This window comes from Ctenopharyngodon idella, chromosome 12, assembly GCF_019924925.1.
Source record: "Ctenopharyngodon idella isolate HZGC_01 chromosome 12, HZGC01, whole genome shotgun sequence".
Lineage (NCBI taxonomy): Eukaryota > Metazoa > Chordata > Actinopteri > Cypriniformes > Xenocyprididae > Ctenopharyngodon > Ctenopharyngodon idella.
The window spans coordinates 15,330,146-15,347,357 of NC_067231.1; the positions used below are offsets into that span (position 1 = coordinate 15,330,146).

Sequence of the window (17,212 nt, forward strand, 5' to 3'; positions counted from 1 at the left end):
GAAGGCCTTTATTAACCCCCTGAGCCGTGTGGATATCTTTTATGATGGATGGTTGCACTTTTTTGCCATGACTGCCATTTTAAAGCTTGGAAGAGCCAGGACATTATTTAATATAACTCTGACTTTCGTCATAACTCTTTCGTCTTATTCGTCTGAAAGAAGAAAGTCATATACACTTAGGATGGCTTGAGGGGGAGTAAATCATGGCGTCATTTTTATTTTTTTGTGAACTAACCCTTTAAAGGAAATATACACCACCGTTCAAAAGTTTGGGGTCAGCAAGATTTAAAAAAAAAAAAGAAATTAATACTTTTTTTCAGCAAGGATGCATTAAATTGATCAACAGTGACAAGACATTTACATATTTAGAAACACTTTACAATAAGGTTCATTAGTAAACATTAGTTAACTACATTAGTTAACATGAACTAATAATGAACTACATTAACTAATGTTTAACTAATGAACCTTATTGTAAAGTGTTACCATAGTTTCTATTTCAAATAAATGCTGTTCTTTTGAACTTTCTATTTCATCAAAGATTTCTGGAAAACAAATGTATCACGGTATCCACAGCGCAACTGTTTTCAACTGATAATAATAAGAAATGTTTCAAATCAGCATATTGGAATGATTTCTGAAGGAACATATGACACTGCAGACTGGATAAATGATGCTGAAAATTCAGCTTTGCATCACAAGAATAAATTTCATTGTAAAATGTATTAAATTAGAAAAAAGTTATTTTAAATTGTATTAATATTTCACGATATTAGTTTTTATTGTATTTTTCATCAAATAAATGCAGCCTGGTGAGCATAAGAGACTTCTTTAAAAAACATCTTATCGACCCCAAACCTTTGAACAGTAGTTTATGTCAAAACTGTAACACATCAGTGATGAACATTGTTGGTGTCACCAGTCAGAGGAGCCGGTGAGAAACGTAGTGGTGGGAATAGTTTGTGGAGTCTTGCTGCTAATTCATCTGCTGGTTGGTCTTATCGCTCACAAAATGGATCACCTGGAAAGTCTGCGTCTGTGTTGGGTTCCTCTGTGTGGTCAGAAAGGTCGCTACCAGTACCGGGTTCTTGTCAAAACAGGCTGGAAAAGAGGGTCTGGTCAGTAGAACTTTTAATTACTTATCAACCTCATAAAAGTCATCAAACGAGATCTTACCAAGTTATGAAACATCTGAATTCACCAGGTACCACTGCTCATGTTGGCATTAGCCTGTATGGTCTGAATAAAAGTGGCTCACGTCACCTTCAAAGAGAAGGAGCTTTCCAGAGGAACAGCCTGGATGACTTCCAAGTTGAAACGGATGCCAATCTTGGAGAGATCTGGAAAATACGCATCTGGCATGACAACACAGGTCAGTGGTTGTGAATAGCTTCTTTCTTTCTTCTTAAAATAACAAATACTCACAAACAACTGCTGTGTTTTGCAGGTCTAGACCCATCCTGGTACTTACAACATGTGATAGTCTGGGACATACAGACAGATAACATGTTCTTCTTCCTGGTAGAAGACTGGCTATCTGTGGAGAATGAGAAGAACTCTGGAAGGGTGGAGAAAGTTATTTTGGCATCTTGTAAGTATACACATGCAGCACAGCATATTTCATATTTACATTTCATAACCTTTGATCTTTTTAGGTCCTCAGGAGCTGCAGCAGTTTAAGAGGATCCTACATTCCCAGTTACTTTTTGGCCTTCAAGAGCACCATCTGTGGATTTCGTTATGGGAACGACCGGCCCACAGCCGCTTTAGCCGAGCCCAGAGGGTAACCTGCTGCGCCCTCTTATTACATCTCTATCTGGCAGCTGGGGCAGTGTGGTATGGAGCAGTGGGCAGAAAGGGCAGCAGGTAATAGACTTGACCTTCAAAGGGCGTGGATAACAGATTGGGCTTGTATAGATTACACTGTAGGTGCAGGTAATTACATCTTGTAAAACAAAGCAATTTCTGTTTTTCTCTAAGCTACAGTCTTTGTTATTGATTAATGCCAAAGGAGAATAATATTCATCACTAAACTCAGACAAATTAATAAATTTTCTCTCATTCCTCTTAAAACAAATGGGTTATACACATTTGTTACTGTTACGACTGCAGCGGTCCAGTCTCTACCCAGATGGTGATGAATGGGGAGACCATTTTGGTTGGAATGACAGTTGCTGCTTTGACCTTCCCCCTCCAAACCATTCTCAGATTTCTGTTCCAAAAAACCCAGAGCAAGGTATATATGTCAATCTACATAATCCTTTGTGAAATTGTACTGTATATATCATATTTTGACTTCTAATCTACACTACCATGTTTTTTGAAATAAGTGCTTACCAAGGCTGCATTTATTTGATCAAAAATAGAGTAAAAAAGTAATATTGTGAAATATTATTACAGTGTAAAATAACTATTTTAATATATTTTAAAATTATTCCAATAAAAGTAATTAATTTCTGTGATGGCAAAGCTGAATTTTCAGCATCATTACTCCAGTCTTCAGTGTCATGTGATCCTTCAGAAATCATTCTAATATGCTGATTTGGTGCTCAAGAAACATTTCTTATTACTATTATCCCATTTGAAAACACTTGTGCTGCGTTATTGTTTACAGGATTCTTTGATGAATAGAATATTTTAAAAGAACAGAAATCTTTTGTAACATTATGTCTTTACTATCAGTTTTGATCAATTCAGTGCATTCTTGCTGAATAAAAGTATTAATTTCTTTTAAAAAAAAAAAGTCTTACTGACCTCAAACATTCATGGAAATTCTCACTTACAGTGCAGTTGTGATGGATTGTGTTGTAGGTGACATTGGAGGTATCTTTGCCTCCCTCTCCTGTGTCTCATTCTGTGGAGATGGATGTTTTCCTCAGTCACCCAGATCTCTCCTGCTCATCATTTCTGTCATTGCCAACAGGCCCTGACTCTTCCATATATGATGGACCTTCTCCTTTCACTGTGAGAGAATTTAATTCCCCACCATTAACTAATAAATATCATAGAGTCATCAAGCACAATTTCCTTAAAGGGACAGTTCACCCAAAAATGAAAATTCTGTCATTATTTACTCACACTCAAGTTGTTTCAATCCTGTATGAATTTCTTTCTTCTGCTGAACACAAAAGAAGATATTTTAAAGAATATGGGTAACCAAACAGGCCCAGGGCCCCACTGACTTCCATAGTATGTGGGACTATAAAAGTCTACTATGAAAGTCAGTGGAGCCTATCAACTGTTTGGTTACTGACATTCTTCAAATTATCTTCTTTTGTGTTCACCAGAAGAAAGAAATTTATACAGGTTTGGAACAACTTGAAAGTGAGTAACTGATGACAGAATTTTCATTTTTGGGTGAAATATCCCTTTTATGAATTCATTTGCAGCATATTCTCTCTGTATCTCCTTGTTGTTTTCCTTTTAAGAACTCACTGCAGAGCAAGAAACTAGATTCAGAGTTTTGGAATAGTCCCGATCCTGGGAATGACCGGTACCAAATCTATTCTACATGAATTCTACATGCAGTATTACATGCCCTTAAAAAGTTAACATAAACATACAGTGTTATTTTAAACATTTCATAGAGTGGATCAGTGGCCATCATGTGACAGTATCTTTGGCCTGCCTGAGCTGACAGGAACTACCCACCTTTTGAAAAGAAAAAAAGCCCTTCTACAACTACATTTGTCTACTCCAAACTCTGACCACGACATCTTAGAACCAACCAAGTCTTCAGGTTTGAAGAAACAACATCGCTCTCTTGAAAATGTCAAAAAAAAAAAAAAAAAAAAAATCTTTCATCATTTATTCAAACCTCATGTAGTTCTAAACCCGTATGACTTTCTTTCTTCTGTGGAACACAAAAGAAGCTCTTTTTCATATGAAGACTGGGTCTGTCAAACTTCAAAAGAGAAGAAAAGCACCATAAAAGTCATGCATACAACTTTGCACAAGTTTTCAGAAAGAAAGAAAGAAAGAAAGAAAGAAAATAATACAGATTTGAAACAACATGAGAATGAGTAAATGAACACAGAATTGTTTAATTCTAAGGTGAACTATTTGCTCTTATTTTAGAGGAAGATCTTATGACTATATCTGCAGACCTGGATCCCACAAACACGCTTTCCTCAGGGCCAGAAGCATCTGACAGTGGCCATTTTACACCCAACGAGACCACCCTGTCTGACGTGTGAGTTCTGCACTGAACGTTTCACACGTTTACCAGGATACATTGCCACATACTTTATTTCTGTCTTTTTGTCTTTCAGCCAGGACAGCTTGTGTAGTGAGTGGTCTGATCTGAGTGTGGATACGCCTACATATGAACCTGGCTTTCACAAGTCCTCCTCCTCACTCTCAGTGCTTAGTGAGGCCAGCACATTTCTCCCTAGCCTCCCACCTGACTCTATAAGCACCATCTCCAACACACGCATTGGTGAGCCCACACCAAACACAAAGCAAGATAAGATATTGAAAGTAAATAATGAGAACCATGACCATGTGTCCATTTTCTGATCCCATTTCCTCCCCTTTCTCACTTTATTCCCATAATTTAATGTCCGCAAGACTTTAAAGTCAATACTGTATTTTATCATTTCATTTTCATTTTTTTTTAAATAATATTTTATTTGAAGATATATAGATATACTTCCATTCAAACATTTGTGGTCAGTAAGATTTTTTTTATTTTATTTTTAATGTTAAGTTAAAGTCTTGTATGCTCACCAAGGCTCCATTTATTTGATTATTATCAACAACAACAAAAAAAAAATACAGTAAAAACAGTAATATTATGAAATATTACTACAATTTAAAATAACTGTTTTCTATTTTAATACATTTTAACATGTAATTTATTCCTGTGATGCAAAAATTAATTTTCAGCATCATTACTCCAGTCTTCAGTGTCACATGATCCTTTAGAAATCATTGTAATCTGCTGATTTGGTGCTAAAGAAACATGGGGATTTTTTTTTTTTTTTAAGAAACTGATAGTAATTTCACAAACAATTACAAAAATGGCAAGTAACACATTGAATTAAACATTACATTTTGAAGTAGAAAAACTGAAATGGCATTTTCTCAGTAAAACATACTCCAGTAATCTTTGTTTTATTTATTTTTTGAAAAATATTTTCTTACAGTGTACATTTCTAATTATCACAGTTTGAAAACAGTTTAATTTGTTGTGGAAACCATGATACTTTCTTCCAGGATTCTTTGATTAATAGAAAGAATAGAATAGAACAGCATTTATTTGATTTATTTTTTTACTGTCACTTTTGATCAGTTTGATGCATCATTGCTTAATAAAAGTATAAATTTCTTGAGAAAAACAAAAAACATACTGATTCTAAACTTTTGAGTGATTGTGTATAAATACACCAAATATATCATAAAAATACATGTATATCATTTGAATTGTTTTGCCTGCGTGTCACTGTGATTTTGCCAAGACATTTTCCTGGATCAACATATTTTGCTGATCCTGGAACAATATTCCTGTGAATATAATAGGTGAATAACACTGATGTAGAAGCACCCTGGTTGTAAGCCTAAACTTGAAATAAACTGTAAACTTGTCCCTTAAATCTGATTGGTTGATATGAATGTTGATGCAGGAACATGTTGTACTTGGTGAAATCCCATTCACTGTGAATCTATGGGCTGTTCTTCAGGTGTTGTTCGTGGTGTATCTGGCTTGCGTCTTCCATTGTGGGTTCTGCGTGTGGTTCACCTGCTGGTGGCTGTTCTGCTGGGAACATGCCTGGCTCTAGCAGGACTGTATGGGAGCATGTTTTCCAGCACTGTGGTTCTCATGTGGCTGGTGTCCGCCCTGTCAGCCTTCCTCACTTCTGCCTTGCTGTTGGAACCATTTGCAGTCAGCTATAAATCTATTTCGCACTGTTCTTTAGATAAAAATAAACTGAAAAATGTGCATTTTTATCAAAATATTGCTTTTTTTTCAATCAAAACATCCTTACTTTACTCATGACATCAGATGTTGTCATATTTTTCTGCAGATATGTATTCAGGCACTGTATCTGGCTGCTGTTGTGAGACCAGTAGACCCAGAGGTAGAGGACCGTTTGGCTCAGGAGACAGAAGTCAGAAGGACAGTAGAGCATCTGGAGGATAAGGTTCATCCTCTCTGTGGATATGGCCTGCTGCAGGCTAAAGAGGAAGCACGGAAGCTGAGAACGCTTAGAGCCTTGATGAGGGTGAGTTCAGACCCATAGATCCACTCAGCGCTCATTTAGTCCTCAGAGACCTATAACAGCTGGATTTCTCCTGAATGCATATTAATATTTATTTTAATGGTCTGTTGTTTTGTTTTATGCTGATAATCAGAGCTGCTTAGTCTACATGATCTTCCTGTTGGTGGTTCTGATGGTGAACTATCAGGAACATGTGCAGGAATCTAACAGCAGACTGCTTCAATCAGCTATAAAACACACACTGATTTCAGCTTCACCAGGGCAGCCCAGTCTCACTGCATTATCAGGGTGAGTCAGACTCTTAACCTAAGTTAACCTCTTTTAATATGTTCCTTAATGTTTTCTTTTAACATACTCCTCCGTCCTAATCAAAACTTTAACCCTCTGTTGCATCACAAAATAGAGCAATTCAGAAATGTGACTTCCGTGTAGTAATGCTGCCTAATTTGGGGGTATATATATATATATATATATATATATATATATATATATATTAAAAAGTAATTCACGGGACCTGTTACCACAACTTAAATAAATGCATAGATGCAAGTTAAAAATTCTAGTTTATTGTTTTAATTAAACCTTTTAAGTAGCAAACATTATTTTGTTGAGTTCTGTTGACATAATAATGTTGATGATTACATCAACTTAATATCATCTGTCATTTAAACTCATTTTCTTTTAAAAAATTAAGTTGTAGTAACGTAATGAAATTGTCTTGATACCTTCAGAAATTAGGCAGTCGATTTCTAGTTCCCAGCATGCTTTGCATAGGACTGGATTAGGAGAGTAAATGTTGAAATTAAGTGCTAATTTACTTGTTTTTAATGAAGGGAAAGACCTGTTAGTGTTTAATGCTGTTATGTTTGACATTTAAAAGAGTTTCTGTAAGTTTTTGTGGTTACCATTGTGCTGAAGAGTAGATACATAAAGGTAAACACTACTTTGACTCTATAAGTAATGACAGCACTAATGGAAGTGACAAGTAATGTCTTACTTGCTCATTAAATATACATGTTAAATAAGTTATGTTAGCATGTGCTATGATAGCAGCTGATTTGAACTGAAATAGTTAAGATTAATTGGTTCCAGGGCAACAACTCAAGTAGTTGGAGCGACTTCATTTTTTTGAGTAATCAACCTAATTTTAGCATAAATACAAAATTTATTAAGTTCCTCTAACTCAGTGTAGCTTGTTGGTTGAATGTAATTTCACTCAAAATTGTCATAACTCAAAAAAATTGAAAATTGTTGCATTTTTTTTTTTTTTTTTTTTTGTAGATCTAACATTTTTTAGAGTGTATATATATATATATATATATATATATATATATATATATATATATATATATATATATATATATATATATATGTATATATTGACATAGAACTCATGTTTAATATGATAGTTTCATCCTTACATCTACTATAACACAATATATTATTAGTCTCGAACGTATTTACATTAGTCAGAAAATATGTAAATCCATATCTAATATTAGAGTGTTCTAATGGACTAGAGGTAGAATTTTTGTTCAGCATGCCAGAGGTTCTGGGTTCTAATCCGCCCTTGTGCTATTTATTTAATTTTTTTCTCATTAAAACCAAAGATGTTCATCAGTGATTGTTTATCAAGAGCAGAGACACGTTTATGTGCATTTTGTTTGTGATTTCACCGGAACGAATAGAGTCTGCGGCCGCAACAGTGATAGATTGAAGTGCTTGTCCATGTGAAGACTGCGCACTGTGCACGAGCGCAAAGAGAACACTGTTGCGCCACTGATAACAGCGGCAACAAGCACTCAACATGATTTCAAAAACAACACATCCCAGCACCAGCATTTTTTTTTTTTTTTCTAGAGTATAAAATCCACAGATAAAATCATCTAGAGTATATATATAAAATCCACAGAAAGATGATAAGAATCCAATGGAGGAACAGAAACAGCTTTACAAAAGGTAGTAAAGACAGCATATCAAGAGGTTAAAGGGTTAGTTCACCCAAAAATGAAAATAATGTCATTTTTTACTCACCCTCATGCCGTTCCACACCCGTAAGACCTTTGTTCATCTTCGGAACACAAATTAAGATATTTTTGTAGAAATCTGATGGCTCAGTGAGGCCTGCATAGCCAGCAATGACATTTCCTCTCTCAAGATCCATTAATGTACTAAAAACATATTTAAATCAGTTCATGTGAGTACAGTGGTTCAATATTAATATTATAAAGCGACGAGAATATTTTTGGTGCGCCAAAAAACAAAATAACGACTTACATAGTGATGGCCGATTTCAAAACACTGCTTCATTAAGCTTCGGAGCGTTATAAATCTTTTGTGTCAAATCATGATTCGGATCGCATGTCAAACCGCCAAACTACTGAAATCACGCGACTTTGGCGCTCCATACCGCTGATTCGACACAAAAGATTTATAACAATCCGAAGCTTCATGAAGCAGTGTTTTGAAATCGGCCATTGTTTTTTTGGCACACCAAAAATATTCTTGTCGCTTTATAATATTAATATTGAACCACTGTACTCACATGAACTGATTTAAATATGTTTTTAATACATTAATGGATCTTGAGAGAGGAAATGTCATTGCTGGCTATGCAGGCCTCACTGAGCCATCGGATTTCAACAAAAATATCTTAATTTGCGTTCCGAAGATTAACGAAGGTCTTACGGGTGTGGAACGGCATGAGGGTGAGTAATAAACTTTGTCACTATGGTAACAAAAAAGGGAAACTAAAGAAACCAAGGGGGAAAGGAACTAAACATAGGAAATGAAAACCATAGCAAGACAACAATATCGAAAATAAGAGTCCTTAAACACACAAAAAATCATGTGTATGTGTGTGTGTGTGTGTGAATTGCAGTTTGTCATGAATCAGTAAAATGTAATTTTATTTCAAGATATTTTATTTTTTCATAGATGGATTAATGCAAAACAGTGGATAGATGAGAGATTGATATCACACCTGTATGAAAACCCTTCTCTTTCTCTAACTGGCCCCGCAAGACTGCAGAAAATGAATTTTCAAGACTGTAAGGACTCTACTTACTACTATATTTAGCTTTTTGAGAGTTTGCACAAAAATAATATAAAAAAAATAATAATAATTAAATAAATAAAATCCTAACTTTTATAGATTGCAGTCAAAACATCAGAGATCAGTTCCAATCTGGTCGACTTCCTTTGATTCTGACTGCTCATGTTTCATCACATGCCAACCCTAGACACCAGAGCTCCTCAGCACACAGCAACAACACTTCAGCACTTTCATCGAGGTGAGAGATAATAGAACACAAAGAGAAAGATTGTCAGTGTGTAAATAAATTGTTGTATAGCTGTATGGGAGAATATAATAACATTTTCCTGAATGCATTTTTATTCCCGCAAATGATCACAATCTCCTCTTTCAAGGCCGACGACTAAGGGTGCATCATGTGCATTCAGTCAGACAAAGGAAGTAGTGCTTGGGAACAACAGTGAATCCACACGTCGGATCCTGTCAGACTTACAGACAACGAACTGGATGACAACAGGGTATGACTATAGCATAAAATATCTTCATTATCTACATGTCCAGTCTTGTAAGGATTTTTATTCACACATACTGGAAGTTGTATGCTGTTATTAGTACCAGACACCCCTCATGCTCATCGTCTCAATGTTTTTTGAGTAACTAAGACATGTTTTCTGTGACAGGACACAGGCAGTATTGATCGAGTTCACTCAGTATCATAAACAGACGGGCATCTTGGCACCAGTTTCTGTTCTCCTGGATCAAACACACACAGGCAGAATCCTTGCTTTCATCTCTATCCAGCCTTTTCACATCTCTCCATTATCCGGTCCAGACTTACACGTGACATTGACGGTACTGGCTCTCCTACAAGACTTAATTAAAATAGAAACAAATCTTGCAGCTCGAATAGAATCTGAACAACTTAAAATTGAATTGTGGTCTTCTCACTAGATTCTGCTTTTGCTGTTTGCCCTGTGCTTTGTGAGTGTTGAAGTATGGGCCTTGATCAGGAAGCCAAATCAATACCTGAGGCAAGCCTGGTGCTGGTTTCAGCCATCGTTAGCTCTTCTGACGCTAGCAGCAGCTGTTCTTCGTCTGTATTTCCTCTACACGACTGCAGCCTGTGTTTCCAGACATCGCTCCCGGCCCACATCCTTTGCTGACTTTCACAGTGCTGCCACACTGGCCAGAAAATCCAATCAGCTCTCAGCAATCTTACTAACCCTCTTGGTTCTAAAGGTATTGGTTCTAAAACAAAGGAGTAATTTGTCAAAAAAAAAAAATTCTGGAACTAGATTTGCATTTCCTGAAGGAAATACCAATACCTTCTACAAAAATGGCAGCAAAAGAATGGGTTAAAATCTATTTACTAAATGCATATTATTGGATATTGCATAATAATATGCATATTATTATCTTAAAGGGTTAGTTCACCCAAAAATGAAAATTCTGTCATTAATTACTCACCCTCATGTCGTTCCAAATCCATAAGACCTTCATTCATCTTCGGAAGAGAGGATATTGTTGAATAAAGTCATTATTTTCGCACAAAAAGTATTCTTGTCGCTTCATAAAATTAAGTTTGAACCACTGCAGTCACGTGGACTATTTTAACAATGTCTTTAGTACCTTTCTGGATCTTGAAAGTGGTGGTTAAATTGCTGTCTATGGAGGAGTAAGATACCTCTCAGATTTCATCAAAAATATCTTAATTTGTGTTCTGAAGATGAACAAAGGTGGTGTGGAACAACATGAGGGTGAGTAATAAATGACAGAATTTTCATTTTTGGGTGAACTAACCCTTTAAATGCATGTTATTCATTTATCTATGCATGTGTTTCATTTTAAAATGTTTCCATAATTCAAAATGCCATAAGTGGATTTTCCGGTGAAACGATATATATTTCTGCAATTATTTAGTTCACTTAAATCCCGCCCCTTTTTAAAATTCAACCTCAAGCTCATGTTCAGAACTGCCTCCATCCAATCAACAACCAATTAGACTTGTGCCGATATTCGGTAATGCGATATATCGCGATAATGAATATGCACGATATTGTTATCGTGGGCACTTCAAAATACCGTAATAATTTATTACCAGTTATTAAAATTTAATGCATTTAAGAATACTTTCCCCATCAAACGTATAAAATGCACAACACCGCTGTATTCTGCGTCAAAAGAACACGCGCTCAGATGTAAACAAGCCCAACGTGCATGAGAAGCACATGGCGGAACGAGTGAAGGAGACGCGCTGAATGAAAGTGCACGTTCACTCTCTGACAGCAGAGGGCGCTGATGGAACAGCAGAATGCAGCGGTTACCCCGGAAACCTCGCAAACAAAGCAACTGCGCTAGTTAAGTTTTTAAAATGCTTCAAACAGCCATTCATTGTTTTGTAATTTCAGTGTTGTTCATCACAGCACCAAATACTTAATACTTAAAGACTTAATAGTCAAGTTAATAGTTAATAGTCAAGTAATAGTTAATATTTTCAAACTTAAACATTTTTATATTTTAATCTGGACTACAACATGCCCTAATGATTAGAAATGTTCTGATTATTTGTTATTGTTCAGTAAAACTTTGAGACATACGGCTTCGTTAGTTAACATGTTAATTCATTATTACCAAACTGACAATGAAAAATACTTATAAAGCATTAATTATTCTTAGTTAATGTTAATTTCTTAGTTACTGTTTAATAACATTACTAAAATCAAAAGAACTTATTTAATGGACCTGAGATAAAACTAACAATGATCAGTTGTATTTCTTAACTAACACTGACAAAAAAAATAATACTTTCTGTAACAAATGTAGCTATTGCTCAATCTTAGTTAATGCATTAAATAATGAGACCTTATTGTAAAGTGTTACCTGTTGTTCTTTATAGCCTAATTCTTTTGCACTTTGATCTGTTTGAAAATTTTACTTTTACTATTTTATTTTTTGTGTATTGTATTATTGTATTTAAACATTCAGAGTTTTTTTTTTTTTTTGTTATTACAAAAAGAGTTCTTAAACCTGTTATACTATGACAACACTTTTTTTTGCAACTTATTTCAATATCGTGATAATACCGTATACCATGATAAAAGCTTCAGCAATTAATTGCAACATGAAAATTTGATACCGTCTCATGCCTACAACCAATGCATAGAACCAAGGATTATTTACACTATTTCGATTGTCCACTTTTGACATTCTACTGTAACAAATAGTAACTTTGCAACTACATGTCAACTAACACTCATTAGAGTATTAGTAGACTGTTAGGGTTAGGATTTTTAGAATAAGTTGGCGTACTTTTAAAGTTACTTATAGTCAGTAGAACCATCAAAATAAAGTGTTAGCAGATATTCTACTAAGAATATATATTCTTCTAGTAGACAGTCTACTAGTACTCTGACAGGTAGTTGACACAGCTGCAAAGTTACTTTGCAGAATGTCTAAAGTGGACTATCGAAATAAAGTGTTACCGAACCAAGTCTTCGTCCTACTTTTTCGATTATACATGTTACTTAGATAATTGTCACAATACAGAAGAAAAGATCTGTTGCCACTTTCATTACATTGTGACTTTAAAGTTTTAGGAAAAGTTGCAAGTAAATAAAATACATATATTTTAATAAAATAAATATAGAGAAAATCGGAGAGAAAGACATGTATAGTAACGGATAAACAAAAGGGCTAATCACAATTTAGTATGCAAATATTGTTATGACATCACTTCATCAGCATCAGTCTATGTCAATGGGATATTTTCAACTTTGTAAGTATAACATTTATAAATACAAATATATTTTAGCACACCTACGACCTAATAAATGACCTACAAAGCATGAGTTTGAATGGCGTCTGTAATTTTCGAGTTTAATTAATTGCAGAAATTGGATACTTTGGGTCTTAAAGTGCCTTGCAAGCACAGCAATGAAATTTATTGTACTAAGTCAAGCTCTATAATCAGTTTCACTTTGTCAGTCAAGGTATTGAGAGGTGTGTCTTTACAGATGGTGGGGATCCTGCGGTTTGTTAGGCGATGGTTGGTAATAGGACGAGTTATCCGACAGGTATTCCCACAGATCTGTGGTATGGTGTTCCTGCTGCTCCTCCTGTTGCTTCTGTTCTCACACACAGGAATTATGGTACAATGTTTTTTTCTTTTGACTTCACATTGTATTTTTGCTCTAATGTTTTGCACCTGAAAATGCAGCCCACATCCTTCTCTTTCAGCTCTTCTCAGGTACAGTGGAGGGCTTTAGGACCTTATGGCAGGCCAGTTCCTCTCTGCTCTGTTTGTTAAGGGGGCACATGGGGTTACGTCGACTTTGTGAGCATCATCCCGTGGTGGGACCCCTCTACTGCCTGTCTGCCGTAGGCATTGGATTCTGGGTACTGGGGCGCCTTTGTGCTGCTGTATTGATTCGAACCTACCGAATGGTACAAGCAGACATTTACAGACCATCAATGGAGCCGCAGGACTATGAGATGGTACAGTTTCTCATTAAACGACTCAAGCTATGGATGGGGCTCAGCAAGACCAAAGAGGTACAAATACCATGTCTGACTATCATAAATATATATTTTTTTCCGATTTATGATTTGAATCATTCATCAACTTTAAAAAGAAGTAATCAAGTTTTTCACAGGGACGTTCAGGTTCATTGACTTAAAATAGAATAGAAAAAAGTATACATAGAAAACAGTTATTTTAAAGGCGACCTATTATGCCCCTTTTTACAAAATGTAAAATAAGTCTCTGGTGTCCCCAGAGTGTGTACAGATTATTTATTATAGCATGTTAAAATTAGGGCTGCACGATTTATCGCAATTTTATCGCACACGATTTGGCTGCGATTATTTTATGCACAGCTTGTCAGAGCTGTACGGCTCTGTGATCAGTAGTAAATGCTTCTCCATCTGAAAGCCAGAGGGCGCTCTCATGCAGAAACTGCAAATATGCCCTGCTGCCGAAGTAGAACACGCGTCATTCCAGAAAAACCCATATTATCGCTGTAGCTGAATAAACAGAAGATTGAAACGTTTTGATTAATTAAACATGACTAATAAACACACGACTGCCTTATTCTGTGTAAGAAGCCACATCATCTCACAGAAGGATGCTCAACTGTCGTTATGAAGTGAGTTTGGAGTAAAAACATGTTATTAAATGTTGATAAATGCTTCTCATGTCTGGAAAGATGTTTGACGTGTGTTGCTTTTTCAAACGCACATTATAAGCGATTCAAACTCGCGGTGCTTTCAGATGGATTAGCATTGAAGCCATAGTTCATTGACAAGCCAAATCGTTTAAGTGCGATTTCAATGTTTTTTTTTCTAATCGTCTGATTAATCGTGCAGCCCTAGTTAAAATTACCACTTTTTGGGTGTGAGCAAAAACACACAATTTTTGTGTCCCTTTAAATGCAAATGAGCTGCTGCTCCAAGGCCCCTTTCCAGAAGAGGGCGGAGTTTCAAGAACTCATGCTCCGGCATACCGGCAACAACAAAACAGGACAATCTCAAGCACCAAAAATGTCAGAAAGGAAATAAAGATGCCTTTGTCAGGAAACAAAGATGCAGTGACGCCAAACACTGTTAATGCTAATAGGGCGGCTTGTCACCGGCTGTAGGCGGAGTTTCTCCCTACAATGATGTCATCGTAGGGGAGAATCTGAATCAGCTAGTTTGAAGAGCTTCTGATATATGGGAATTATAAAAAAAAAAAAGGAGTGGAATTTTACCATTATAGGCTGGTTGTTTACACTCACTGTGGACACATCGGTGTTCAAACACCTTATAAAAGTGAATTTTGCATAATAGGTCCCCTTTAAATTGTAATAATATTTCACATTATTACTGTTTTAATTGTCTTTTTGATCAAATACATGCAGCCTTGATTAGCATAAGATACTTCTATCAAAACATTAAAAATATCTTACCGACCCCAAACTTTAAAATGGTAGTGTGTATAAAAAACTTATTCAATTTTATTTCCTTTGTAGTTTAGACACAGAGTCAAATTTGAGGGAATGGTTTTTCCACCCTCCAGATCCTCCCAAGGCTCTGAAGCCTCTAACTGCTCAGTCCCGCTCAGTCCCATTGGGCCCCGCCAGGCATCCTCTGCCTGCTCTTTGGCCTCCGATTCATCTGTCATTTCAGACAGTTTTGACTTTCACCATTATGTGGACCGCCTGGTGCCCTGTGTTGACAGTCTTCTGGCAGGTTTCGACCGCATCAACCAGCTGACCGAAGAAGTATATAACTTTGAGCTCCAACTTCAGCAAATACAGAGCAGAATCTCCCAGAGAAGAAAGCAGCCTCAGCAGGTGACCTTTGTGGGACGTGATCCAACACCTAAGCCACCACTGCTCCCTCGACATCCATCTACCTTTGTTTTGGAATGTAATCCCATTCCAGGTTCTCTCCAAAGTGTCATTAATACCCTTCCACGATGCCGCGCTACCCACTCAGAGTCCTCCCTGATGGGGTCTGCTGCTCAGTCAGGTAAGAGAATACTTTCTGCACTGGATGGAGGGATGAACAGTCTAAACCCTAGGAAAATGTGTGTCCCAAGACGCAGAGCCTGGAATTCAGTCACCTGCCATTCTGCTGACACCGCTCAGAGGTTGCCTGCACCTCACAGCACTGTGGCCTTGCCAGCGAGACCCCAGAGTGAAGACGGAGACCGTGAGCTTGTATGCAACAGCCTGCCGATTAAGAGACGGGCATGGCACACTGAATAAGTGTAGCAATTTTCATGCCATTATTATGTATTATATGTGGATAGTAATTTTGCTTCACTACTACTATTTACCTTCATTTTGATTTTTTGACACAGTGAATGCACAGTGTGTTAGTCACAATCGCTTTCAATTTTGTGAATTGTCTACCCCTTGACTGGTGCTTTTGCACTGCTTTTAATGTTAAAGTGTTTGCTTCCCTTTGGTTTCACCATGTTCAGTCCCTGTGGAACACAGATCTTGTTGTATATTTAAGAATCTCTTTTATTTTTGTCAATAAAATGACACGGCCATCCAAACTGTGGCTTAAACATCAGAGTATTTGTGTTAAATTCAAAGAAGTTAGTAGAAATTATTTGAGCAAATAAAACAGACTCTTTATAGCTTCCATGATATGCTAAATACACTGCCCGGCCAAAAAAAAAAAAAAAAGTCGCTGTTTGGATTTTAATAGGCAAATACTTAAGAGTCTATGGATGGATGATTATTAAATTGATTATTATTTTTCTAGCATGTTATATGTTTGGCAACGGTTCTTTTAACCCTAAAAGATGGAGTGTGCAGCTTTTCATTTCTTAAACAACCATGTATTAAGATGTATCATGGCCATATTCCAGGATGACAATGTCAAGATTCATCAGGCTCAAATTGTTAAAGAATTGTTGGGAGGGAGCATGAAGAATCATTTTCACACATGAATTGACACTGACCTTAACCTCAGTATAAGTTTTTGGGATGTGCTGGAGGAGACTTTACAGAGTGCTCACCTCTTGCATTGTCAATACAAGATCTTTACCAAAAAATTATGCACCTCTCGATGGAAATAAATGCATCAATTTTTGGTCAAGATCTTGTATTGACAATGCAAGAGGTGAGCACTCTGTAAAGTCTGTTCTAGCACATCCCAAAGACTTTCAATGAAATTAAGGTCTGGACTCAGAGGTGCCAATTCATGTGTGAAAATGATTCTTCATGCTCTCTGAGCCATTCTTTCACAATTTTAATCCTGGTGAATCTTGACATTGTCATCCTGGAATATGGCCATGATGTGTCTTCCTACATGGTTGTTTAAGAAATGAAAAGCTACACACTCCATCTTTAAGGGTTAAAAGAACCGTTGCCAAACATATAACATGCTAGAAACATAATAATCACTGTAATAATGATCCATTAATTCTTAAGTATTTGCCTATTAAAATCCAAACAGCGAC

General features: G+C 36.3%; 1 protein-coding gene across 1 annotated transcript; it reads left to right on the forward strand.

The window, feature by feature from the left end:
* The first annotated feature begins 3,357 nt into the window (after positions 1–3,357).
* On the forward strand, positions 3,358–16,471 carry LOC127524148 (polycystin-1-like). The gene is made up of 15 exons (XM_051915549.1): positions 3,358–3,493; positions 3,588–3,739; positions 4,078–4,192; positions 4,272–4,438; positions 5,682–5,884; positions 6,027–6,224; positions 6,355–6,509; positions 9,159–9,271; positions 9,376–9,514; positions 9,651–9,773; positions 9,936–10,107; positions 10,207–10,494; positions 13,269–13,403; positions 13,492–13,806; positions 15,264–16,471. Exons 3-15 carry the CDS (start codon positions 4,089–4,091, stop codon positions 16,002–16,004), a joined length of 2,853 nt encoding a protein of 950 aa, XP_051771509.1. The 5' UTR covers positions 3,358–3,493; positions 3,588–3,739; positions 4,078–4,088; the 3' UTR covers positions 16,005–16,471.
* Positions 16,472–17,212: the final 741 nt, after the last annotated feature.

Excerpts from the sequence above, each read along its gene's own strand:
- LOC127524148 (XM_051915549.1), top strand. The coding sequence starts at position 4,089 with ATGACTATATCTGCAGACCTGGATCCCACAAACACGCTTTCCTCAGGG. Across the intron at positions 4,439-5,681 it reads CATCTCCAACACACGCATTG|GTGTTGTTCGTGGTGTATCT; the intron begins GTGAGCCCACAC and ends GCTGTTCTTCAG. Across the intron at positions 6,510-9,158 it reads AGTCTCACTGCATTATCAGG|ATGGATTAATGCAAAACAGT; the intron begins GTGAGTCAGACT and ends ATTTTTTCATAG.